The sequence below is a fragment of the Ovis aries genome, chromosome 6 (assembly GCF_016772045.2).
Source record: "Ovis aries strain OAR_USU_Benz2616 breed Rambouillet chromosome 6, ARS-UI_Ramb_v3.0, whole genome shotgun sequence".
Classification (NCBI taxonomy): domain Eukaryota; kingdom Metazoa; phylum Chordata; class Mammalia; order Artiodactyla; family Bovidae; genus Ovis; species Ovis aries.
Window position 1 is genome coordinate 12,684,352 of NC_056059.1, and position 12,071 is coordinate 12,696,422.

At 39.1% G+C, this 12,071-nt stretch overlaps 1 protein-coding gene across 50 annotated transcripts in view; it reads right to left on the bottom strand.

Annotated features, from left to right (window-relative positions):
* The window catches only part of ANK2 (ankyrin 2), a 699,107-nt gene that overhangs the window by 61,909 nt on the left and 625,127 nt on the right, over positions 1-12,071 (bottom strand). For 39 of the 50 annotated variants that reach the window (XM_060416741.1, XM_060416751.1, XM_060416762.1 and 36 more), the window contains 3 exons: positions 8,460-8,604; positions 1,967-2,069; positions 1,178-1,281 (listed from right to left, as the gene is read on the bottom strand). In XM_060416741.1, coding sequence (XP_060272724.1) covers positions 1,178-1,281; positions 1,967-2,069; positions 8,460-8,604 — 352 coding nt within the window. The remainder of the gene's footprint in view (positions 1-1,177; positions 1,282-1,966; positions 2,070-8,459; positions 8,605-12,071) is intronic. The other 11 variants (XM_060416763.1, XM_060416760.1, XM_060416752.1 and 8 more) reach the window with 1 other exon arrangement.

The window sequence follows — 12,071 nt, forward strand, 5'->3', positions numbered from 1 at the left end:
TATCTCATTTCCTACTTAAAATAAGTAAATTTGAACGAGGTTTAATTGGCTTTTATTCCCCTGAATAACACTTGCATCAAGAACTAGCTTTTACTTATTTAACATAGAAGAGTATTATAATTATTTTCAGTATCTATGTAACTAATTTTATATCTATGCAACTAATTTTACGAGCCTTTAACAGATCAGATTAAGAAGTCCCAAATTTTAAACTACAGTATCTTAGAATGCTTTCCTGAAAGGAGAATATTTTAGAATAATAAAAATAAGAAAGGATCCATCACTCAAAATCATTCTGGGGATTATGGATAAGGAGTTTGGGATAATAATTTAAATCAAAATATTATATTTAGTTAGATAAAATATGAGCAGGGTTTAAAAAGTAATTAAAGAAAAACATTTTAAAAGTTTATTCATAATTATGGAATTACTATACAACTTGAAACCATTAAAATGTAAGAAAAAGACCAGTTGTGAAGAGTATTACAATTTAAAGCCCCTTAAGTAATTTATATTCCAAATAATTGAATTCTTCTAACTTAAGATCATCTCTAAGGATATTTAAAATCATTAACTCAAAGTCCCATTTTTTAACGAGATAATATAAATAGGCAACATTTCTTAAGTAGTGTCATATATATTACCTGAATGACTTTAGAATGATAATTGAGAACCTAACTGGTTGCACTCAAACCTCCCTTTTTAATATATTCCTACTTCAACCATCATGTGAACTCCTTTGTAGATCTGTATGACTCAGACTCCTGTGAACATTATTTTAAATGCATTAATATGCAAGGAAAGGCATTTATTAAACTAGTCAATCTTAGTAAACAGAACTTTCAAAAGCAAATGCTCTTGCCCCTCTTTTCAAGGTATCTTGAAGACAAAAATATGAATAATAAGGAGGCCACACGTATACTCTGGTTAGTTAACAAGCTATCTGACGCAGTTCTATGTGTTATTTTAAAACAATGGCAGTTCTTCTGTGTGGAATTCAACCCTTTTTGCTGGTCTGTTTGTGCGGAGAGAGTCCATGGCGGATAAAGCATGACCTTTTTATAAAAGGTCACTTCCCCTGTAAGCTAGCCATCAGCTAAAGCTACTGGACAAAGCTGTTATTTTCACTCATCTCTTGTTACCTCTTGATCTGGATACATAATATTGATTTACTCACCCTGAATGAATAGGGCTGGAAGAAAGAGCCACGTTGTCCAAGTTTTCAGTGCCCCAGCTTAGACGATAAGAATTCCTTTCTGCCTCCTTGGCTAGAGTTGTCACCTGAACACAAAGAACACTGGATTTAATAAGAAAGACTTTCTTCCAATTAAATTAAAATATAATGAACTTCAATAACTGGAATCACAGAAAGTGGTATTACATGGAAAAACATTCATTTAAAAATATGATATGAGGCATTTAAAATACATTCCGATTTAACTTACATTATTGATGTGGGGTTACACTTGAGTAGTTGTCTTTGAAAAACATAGGTTTCATCTACTTCCTTCCAGAAAACAGTCAAAACTGATAAAATCATATCTATAATTGAGTTCATAACAAATTCTACACCTTTTCTCATAGAAAACAATTTTAAATATTGAGAGACATATTTTAACCTGTACCTTTTATCTTATACTTTAAAATGCATCCAACCTTACATTTTCCTTTAATAGAGATTTCACAGAGAAACTGAGTTTTATATATAATCTTCACAGAAGAATCCAGTATAGCTGAAGACACAAGTAGTATATTATTTTAGGAAAACTCTGCTCATTGAGAAATGCAGCAAACATTCTTTATGCTTTTGAAAAACTTGTAAATCTCTTATCCTAGGCTTATCGTCCGAATTAAGACAGTTTTGTTTGTGTTTTTTCAGGTTAAAAATCTTCCAGATATTTCCAACATCAGATAATGTTAAAAAGGCCTCCAGAAAACAGAAACGCAAAGGCAAAAAGTCACATACCTGGTGACTGGGGATCACAACTGTGTCGTCGATCATGGCACTGTCCCTCAGGTACGAGGCATGGCTCAGCGTGTGAGACCTGTCGGAACTGAAGGATCGAAGGCTGGTAGGTTGGCAGGAGGTCATGGTGATATACCAACAGCAGTAGTAGGGTTGGGAGGATGGAATGATGAGCCGAGCAGGAGAGTGAAAAAAGCGTGCTATTAGCTAACGGTGCAACTTCCAGGGGGACATAAATCGCAACTGTGGAAGAAGGAAACCCGGGTCTCTGTGTTGCCACACCTCTCTGTCCAGCAACTAAACTAACACATCCTTTGACTGGTTCCTACCACTCAATGGCCAGGGCACAAGGGAATCCAGAAGATAAAATTTGATCCTCCTAATCTGATTCATTTTCTTCCCAGAAATGTTAAACCGGCAACTGTAGCTTACTGCTAGTATAAGAAATTCACACAGAAAGTAATCCCAGGATAGACTGCTTAAATCTGTGTTAAATGTAAATCTCCCTGCAGCTAGGAAAAATATTAGTAGAGTAGAAGACAGCCCTCGGAGAGAGGTTTCATTTTCACTCATTTTCCTTTCTCTCCACACCTCTTTCTCCTCCTCTCCAGCTGAGAATGACTGAATGTTGGGGCACACCCCTGGAAGCTACAGAGAGAGATGAATGGTGGCCAGATGCACGCTTCCTGTGGAAGCAGTGTTTCTCCGGTTTGTCTCTGGTGTTTCCAACAAAGGTATTTCAAAGGACAGCACTGTTCCCGGTGCATGTCCTGTGTGTGGTGAGTGAAGCACCAAAGAATGCTGGCTGCTGTGGCAATGAGATGCAAGAGCACGAGAAACCGTTTCTAAGACCGACCCACAACACGCGCGCGCACACACAGCTGCCAGCGTGAAAATGAATTGCCAGCCGACACTGACCAAAACTGAGGTTTGGCTTCACAATGGGATTTAGGCCTTGGTAAGCAATGCTTTACAGTTTTGGTAAATCTGAATTTCAAAGTTCTGAATTACATACTCATATGTAATGGGTGAAACTCAATATGTGCATAGATGCAATTTCCTTACTTCCTAGTCAATTTGTCTAATCAGATGACAAACACGTTGGTATCTTAAATAAACTATGTTTTATACAGGTTAGCCCAAGAATTAAAGATCTGTATTCAAAATACTAGCCCAAAGCCCACAAGCGAAAATAAAGAGATAGGCAAACTTTCACCTTATTTATAGAAGCAAGATTTCATTTACTTTTAGCCAGTAGGTATTTGGCCAGTGAAGCACTGTAGAATTATGGACTAAACATCAAGTTAGCAGATCTATTAGTAGAAACTATTTTCTTTTGCAAATATACCTAAGTTTGTAAGCCATATATTGTCGTCTTTGAGAGGTATCACTATCTCCATCTATCTTTGAGGAAATCATCACTTGGTAGATAATTTATAGCAATTTGGGGCCTTCTCCTATTTTGCTGTAGGATCTATGCCCTCAAAGTAAATGCTGAATATTAGAGGGTAAGTGACATGAATCAAAAAAGTCAAATTATCTGATCCTATGTTTTTACACCTATATAAGTCTCTGTGTTTATAATACAATTAAATCTAAGTAGAATTTGTCAATACACTATTTTATGTCCTACAGGCTCTTGGGGAAGATAGAGGCTCCTGACACAGCCGTGGCAGGAGGAGCCTGGATGCCAAGCAAACTCTCCACAGGGGTTTTAGTTCTGGCACCTGGAAGCAGCTTATATTATAGTTATTTTTCCAGCTATGCAGCTAGATTTTGATGGTGCACTTCATAAATAGGCTACTGTGACTAACCTTGGCCTGACTTTGAAGTTGAGGACAGGAAAGGGATTAAACTATTGGGAACAGGGGTCTTAAATCTCAGCAAAAGCTTGTCTCAACTGGTGGACTGAGTTTTTTTTTTTTTTTCCTGCTTTAAACTACAAAGATAGCTAAAGATTCACTTGTATGTGTTTCGTACCAGGCAGCACTACGTCAACAGCTCTTAAATTCTCTTCTCCTTTATTTTGTTTTGAATTGAACCAAGAAGGGAAAAAATAGTAGAGAGGTCAACCTCTTGGAATGATATGTTGTCTATGGGCTCATCCATCTTCCCCCATCAAGATCTACTGGGTTTAGATGTATTAATTACATAGTCTCTATCCTCGGCTTTGAAATTCATAGATCCAGAGGTGACTTGATACATTTAAAAGTGCTAGATTTATATTAATGAACAGTACAGAAGGACCAACAGGCACTGGAGTACAGGAATAAAAATGCCTGCTCATAACAGCATGTAGAGACTCCTTCACTATGTAGACTTTACCCTTAAATGCAGCCGTGCAATAGCAGAAACACAGGTCTCAAAGGGAAAATGGATATTTAGCTTGGATGGGAAAAAATTGAATGGATTAAAAAAAAAGATGCCTCAGTTAAGACCCAGTGACGTGGCTGCCACCACTGTAAAGTATAAACTTGTAGAGAGGGCAGCCAGGTCTCAACTGCCGCTCTCAGGGAGACCCCACAACCGAGTGGAGGTGCGTCTGCTTTAGGAACGAGGTATTTAAGGGCTCCTTTGGGTGTGAATGGAAAGAGGTATTAATGAGGTTTTTAAGAGTTCCTTGGAACGCGAATTTAAAGCCACATCCTGCAGTAAGTGTGTCAGTAATAAAGGTGGATTACTGATATCCATCGACCTAATACCTGGGTCTACCTTTCAATTGGTTTTGAACCAAGAGGAGAAAAGGGATGTTGGTGCTATTTTTTGTCTTTCCTAGAGCCCAAACACCAAAGAAACACAGAGGGAGAAGACAGGAAAGAAAGACAAAATGATCACAAAAAGGAGATTAGGGTAGGGAGAAAATGATATTAGGATCTACAGACAGTGAGGGAAGTTAGAGAGACAGAATGAAGAGAATGAGCAAGTTATAACCATATGTCTGAATATCTCTACCCTGATTTTATTTTTGCTCTCTGTTTACTGCCTTCTAAAATGCTAATTGGTATTTAATCAATATTTACAGTTCTAATTGCTCTTTTTTCTATGATATCAAAGAATCTACCTAAATGAAATTAATGAAGTTAGAATATTCCAAGAGTAAGGAAATTCTTCTCTCTAAAGAACTGATGACTATAATTCAAGTCTCTGGATCAGAAACTGTCTACTCTGGTTTAAAACACTGCAAGTAAATTCAAATATTTTGCAACAGAATTGCCACTTTTTAAAAATTAGGTCAGAGGTGGTGCTGTTGAGTTAAATTTGCAATAACATATCTATAGAAGTGTAAATTTTTACTTGCTGTTCAGCTAAGGGATGAGCCAAAAGTTTTTTTATAATCTTAAATTTAAACTTTTTCACCATGATACAGCTGCTTTATGGACACATATTAGGTAGTATCAAAGTTTGTAATTTCACTGAAAAGTATAATAATTACTATCTTAGTAAGCTGCAAGATTTATCAGAAATTCAATTAATGGTGTTTTCAAAGCTGTTATAACAAGTGAATATCCCAAAATTCAATGTGTTTGCTTTAATACATGGGGAAGCTTTTGTGGTTCACTGTTATTTAGTTCTGCACTGACTCTGAATAGCACTTTTTAATTTGTAAGCAATAATAAAATAAAATGGAAACAAAATCCAACTAATCAGATCTTGATTGTGTTGCTATTCAATGTAATCAAAGTTTAGCTATTTTTATTCCTCTGCATCCATATACATTTTAGGCATCAGAGTAATTTTCTCTATCATCTCCAACTATGAATAGGCTAATTACATTTCTTTTGGAGAAGGAAATGGCAACCCACTCCAGTGCTCTTGCCTCGAGAATCCCATGGACAGAAGAGCCTGGTGGGCAGCAGTGCATGGGGTCACGAAGAGTCGGACATGACTGAGTGACTTAACACAAACACTTTTCTTTTGGGGAAGCCATGCTAATGTTTGATCAACCACAAGGTGGAGCTGTGACAGTTAAAATAAAGTCGGGTGGGGGCATGTCACAGACTTTCATCCTAGTAAAATATTCCCCCTCCTCTAGCTCAAATATTAATAGATACTCAATTTAATACACAAAAATCCTAATTTGAGAATAAATCCATAATTCTAGAATATAAGCAATCCTTGCCAAAACATATATGCATGCGTGTACGCGCGCGTGCTCACACACACACACACACACACAAAATACACATATATTGAGCAGTGAGCAGGGAAACATGGGTGTATCCAGGAAGGTCACGTTTTCATGGTATGCAATTAATACCTACCTGGGCATGGTACTATTGAAAGCACACCAAATAAGGAAATGAGAAGGAAAAAATGATTACCGAAAAAGATAACATATTCAATTGGCTAAGCAAAACTAAAAAAAAAAAAAAAAAAATGCGACCATGAAAATGAAACACTGACTATAATGCCAGCTCGGAAAGGATGAATGCATCTGGTGTTTTACAAATGCAAGCGTGGCCCCAGACAACTGATCGTGTCTTCCTCGTTTCATATCCCCTGTCTTTACAAGCTGAGAAGTATTCAGTTTAGGTAGAATCCTCAAACCACTGATACTAGTCTTATAGAAAGCATTGTTTTAAATCTTTCTCTGCACTAAGTATTTCAAAGTAGGCAAAAGGATCAAGTTAAGCACTTATTCTTACAAAAGAGAAATCAAGCTGAAAAAAAAAAAAGGATTTTTAGATAACAGCAATATGATTACTCACAGATTACTGTGAATTTTTGCAAGGCCATAAATATTTTATTGCAATTTAAAGTCTTTCAAGAATCTCAGACTGTAAGGCTCAAATCAATCAGCGTATCAAAATTCAGAATCTAGAACACTGACCCCTCACAAGTTCCCCTACCCTCACTCTCTGAGCAGCTCCCCCTATATCCTGATCCCAAGGACCCTCTCCATCTAAGTTACTGAAGCCAACGAGCCAATTGGGTCTTCTTCCTCTTCCTCACGCACGCCATAAAACCTGTCACCACATCTGGCCAGTTTTGCCTCACTGATATGTTCTCAAATTTTTCACTTCTAAAATTCTCTCCAGGATTGCTACCGCCCAGGTTAAAAGTTCAAGTCTTGTCCTAGCTACTCCAGCAAACATTGCAGCAGGAGCTTCTCAGCTGGTCACTACTGCCAGAGGTGGGTGGCCCTTTGACAAAGCCGCTGAAATTCACCCTCTGTCTCACTGTCAGAGAGATCATCCAAAATGCAGACGAGGCCTCCCTTCCTTCACACTTGCACTCCAGCCATACTACACTACTGTTTCTCTCACACACCACAAGCCTTTGCTCACCTCCCTAAAGCTTCAAATGCCCTCCCTGCCTCTCCTCACCTCCCTAAAGCTTCAAATGCCCTCCCTGCCTCTCCTCACCACTACTACTCATTCCTTCTCAATCTAGGCTCATCCGCTCCAGGAAGCCTGAGCCTCAGGGATCCAGGTACACTGTGGTACCACTGGCCTCATCTTTCTCTCACACCATTAGATTGTGAATTTAGCAATCATATCTTAGTCATCTTTGTACCTCCAGCACCTACCACAAAGCCAGTCCAGAAAGGCACTTATATGCACATTGAATTAAAAAAAAAAAAAAGATAGGAGGGAGGCATTAGTACTCAAGGAAAAAACCCAAGGTAGGCTTGTTTTTGCTAATTATCCCTTTAAAATTGACTAGGCTTTAAGGTATTTATTTCTTACACTCCACATTTGCTGGATATAGCCAAAAATAGAGCCAATATTAAAATTATAAACCTGAGATTATTGATTGGCAAAAGATATTACATTATATGAACAATCACACACAATCTAAATTGGCAGTCATACTTTTGATGAGGCACCATGGAATGTTCTTAGTCAGTTTGTCTCAAAAAATAATAAACACCTGATGTGCTAGTTAGTAATAACCCCCAAAACTGATTGTATATTTCAGAATAAAATGTAAACCTCCTTGGATCTGGTGATAAAACCTGGTCTCCTTCAGATTTTACTCAGATTGCTCTTGGTATCCAGCCTCTTGGAGGATTCTATTCCAATTCTTTTTCATAAAATAGTCAGTTCCAGGCAATGTTTCCTTCTCAATTTGTTATTTGTAAATCCTTCTTCACAATACAGTTTGGTTCACAGAAATGATTCTACTAACAAAAACCCCAAGGGGGTTTGGGAGTACCTGTAACTGCCACTGAGTACAGACTGCCCATAAGGCAAAACCATCCTTTTAACTGGCCTCGAGAAAAAGTTGCAGATGATTAGAAGTATCATACTTTAATGGTTCAGAGCTCTTTATTTGTCATGACTCTGCTTCTGACAAAGTTAAACTTTCACTGACCGACTTAATCTCTCTAGGCCTCAGTTTCCTTTAAAATGGACACAAAGTTGTTAGAGAATGCCATAAGATAATACTTTAACTGCTGAGAGGATAGGATACCTCTGAAATGTCAATGATCGTGTCTGCTTTTTTTTTTTATTACTATCATCGCAAAGGGAGTGCTTTCTGTGAATACCTGTCGGAGCGTCCCCCCTCCAAGCTGTATCGCAGGTAATTCATCCCGTCCAGGAACTGACTGCTGGGGAGGGAGTCATCACCCAGTTCCTTTAGGTCCTCGGGTCTGAGGTACTCTCCCCCATCACCCGTCATTGTGTCATCACCTTGAAACAGAGAGAGATGGAGACTTATTTGTTGAATGTAATATCAACTACAAAATATGATTTTAATTGTGAAAAAATCAGCATAATAGCATTGACATCACTTGAAATACTTCGTACTGGAGAAAACGGAACACATGCAATTAAAAAGTGCTGAATCTCAGGGAAACAATATTTGACCCATTTTCCTATTACTTTACAAGAAGAAATAATTACCTGAATTGGAATTCTTTTAATATCAGTCAACCTTCTTTACTCATTTATTATCATAATAGCTGATTTATAGTTTTATATTTAACTTAATTAGTACAATACGTGTAACTTAGCTTCTGAATGTGGTTTCCATAATTTTATACACAGTAGCCAGCATTAACAGTCTTCATGTAATCAACAATATGCTAAGAAATATCTACTGCTCTAAAACAAAGAAGAAGTGTACTAAATGGAGTTAATATGGCTTATGGCTTATATACAGATATTACCAAAATAATGCACGTTAGGAAAAGAACACTTCAACGAAGTGGGCAGATTGTGACATTTTAATAAACAACCAGGGATTTAATTTTTAAAAACATTACAGAGCTTAGAAAGGAAGCTTTGGGATGGCTTCCCAAAGGTGAAGTACCAGGGAAAAAGTGAGCTAAGCAACGAAGCAGTGGCAGAAAGAGATGACTAAGTGTTGTAGCTGTCATTTGGAAGCACAGATGGCGAGAGTACATTCCCTGCCCATGAACTGGAATAGAACGCTTTCAAAAATACAGATTTCAGGAAATTCAGTAAATGATACCTCATTCACACAAATGCTCTCTAAAGCTTTAATGTGCCAGAATGGGGGAATAATTTAGCTCAGAGAAACTATTTTTGAAGATCTTTGAAGGGCACTAATCACACAAAGCCTGAAAACCTATGTCAGTGTAAACTGGAAGGAATGTACTTCATTCTTTTGAGTTAAATATTATTTTAATTTCTTCTGTTTAAAATAACTATTTCAAATCAGCACTAACTTATTTATAAAGACACAGCATCAAAGAACCGTAAGAAGCACGTCTTCAGCATTTTATCACTTCCCTGTATACACGATCTGAACAGCCCATAATCAAAAGATTTATTAGCTTTCTAAATTACTTAAAGCCAAAGACAGCTTGAACAAAAGATCTTCCAGTGAACAGAGATGCAATCTATTCACCACTGGAGGTTTTTGTCAGAATCATTACACTTAATATTTGGCAGTTACAAGTCTCATCATTAAAATTACTTTTTATTTTTCCTCAGTGAAAGAATTATATTTTTATTTAGTTTTAGTTGAGTGAGGCTACACAGAAAAGTAATTAAAAGTTGAGTCTTTAAAATCAGATAGACCTGGTTTAAAATTCTAATTCTGCTACTTACTGGCCAGTTAATCTTCCCATGAGAGTGATACTAATAATCTATCTCACATGCTGGGGATCTGAATTAAATAATACATAAGGACATATTATAGAGTTCTAGGATATAATATTACTAGGTATTATTTTTGTTAACACAAAATGGTCAAAGTGTTGACACTCTGAAATATAAGCTAAACTTCATTTATACAAAATAATTTTGAAAATATATAAAGAAAAATATAATTGCACTGCTTAAATAGTTCATAAATATAACTCTAATGAAAACACGAGTAAATTTTTAAAATTAATTTTGTTAAACGGGTTCCCCCTCAACTCTTGTATATAATCTCTTCCTTAAAGTGTTCCCTCACAAAACCAGATGCAGCAACAGCAGCTGCTGCTGCTGCTGCGTCGCTTCAGTCGTGTCCGACTCTGTGCGACCCCACAGACGGCAGCCCACCAGGCTCCCCCGTCCCTGGGATTCTCCAGGCAAGAATACTGGAGTGGGGTGCCATTTCCTTCTCCAATAGCAACAGCAGCAACCCATAGATAAATAACAATACAGATCCACATGAAATGCATGATGTTCGTTAACTTTACGGACCAAAAAGGCCAAAGGAGGGAGAGATCTCTTGTAGTGCAGTGGGTTGAGCAGTGTCCCCCCGAAATTTCATTTTGTCAACTTGGAGCCCCAGGATGTGGTCTTATGTGGAGTCAGGGTCCTAGATGTTAAAGAAGGATTTAGATGAGATCATACGGGATAATTTCAAAAAGAGTGTTTTCACAAGAGACAGAGAAGGACACAAAGAGACTCGGAGGAGAATGCCACGCGAATGCAGACGTTAAAGAGACATGTCTCTAAGCCCAGGAACACCAAGGGCTGCCGACAGGCACTGAGGCTGGAAGCAGTGGCCAAGAGTTCTTCCCCGCAGCTCTCGGAGGTGAGCATGGTCCCACCACGGACTTCAGCCTCCAGACCTGCAAGCGGATAAATCTGCGGTGATTCTGCTGCAGTGGTCCTAGGAAATTCCAGGGAAGCTGCAAAAGGGATAGCTGAAGAAGGAATGGGAGATGGTCAATTGCCTGGGGGCAGTTGTGATAGGCTGCGGCTGCTGCTGCTGCTGCTGCTGCTAAGTCGCTTCAGTCGTGTCCGACTCTGTGCGATCCCATAGACGGCAGCCCACCAGGCTCCCCCGTCCCTGGGATTCTCCAGGCAAGAATACTGGAGTGGGTTGCCATTTCCTTCTCCAATAGCAACAGCAGCAACCCATAGATAAATAACAATACAGATCCACATGAAATGCATGATGTTCGTTAACTTTAAGGACCAAAAAGGCCAAAGGAAGGAGAGATCTCTTGTAGTGCAGTGGGTTGAGCAGTGTCCCCCCGAAATTTCATTTTGTCAACTTGGAGCCCCAGGATGTGGTCTTATGTGGAGTCAGGGTCCTAGATGTTAAAGAAGGATTTAGATGAGATCATACGGGATAATTTCAAAAAGAGTGTTTTCACAAGAGACAGAGAAGGACACAAAGAGACTCGGAGGAGAATGCCACGCGAATGCAGACGTTAAAGAGACATGTCTCTAAGCCCAGGAACACCAAGGGCTGCCGACAGGCACGGAGGCTGGAAGCAGTGACCAAGAGTTCTTCCCCGCAGCTCTCGGAGGTGAGCATGGTCCCACCACGGACTTCAGCCTCCAGACCTGCGAGCGGATAAATCTGCGGTGATTCTGCTGCAGTGGTCCTAGGAAATTCCAGGGAAGCTGCAAAAGGGATAGCTGAAGAAGGAATGGGAGATGGTCAATTGCCTGGGGGCAGTTGTGATAGGCTGCGGCTGCTGCTGCTGCTGCTAAGTCGCTTCAGTCGTGTCCGACTCTGTGCGACCCCACAGACGGCAGCCCACCAGGCTCCCCCGTCCCTGGGATTCTCCAGGCAAGAACACTGGAGTGGGCTGCCATTTCCTTCTCCAGTGCATGAAAGTGAAATGTGAAAGTGAAGTCGCTCAGTCGTGTCCGACCCTTAGCGACGCCATGGACTGCAGCCCACCAGGCTCCTCCGCCCATGGGATTCTCCAGGCAAGAGCACTGGAGTGGGGTGTGTGATG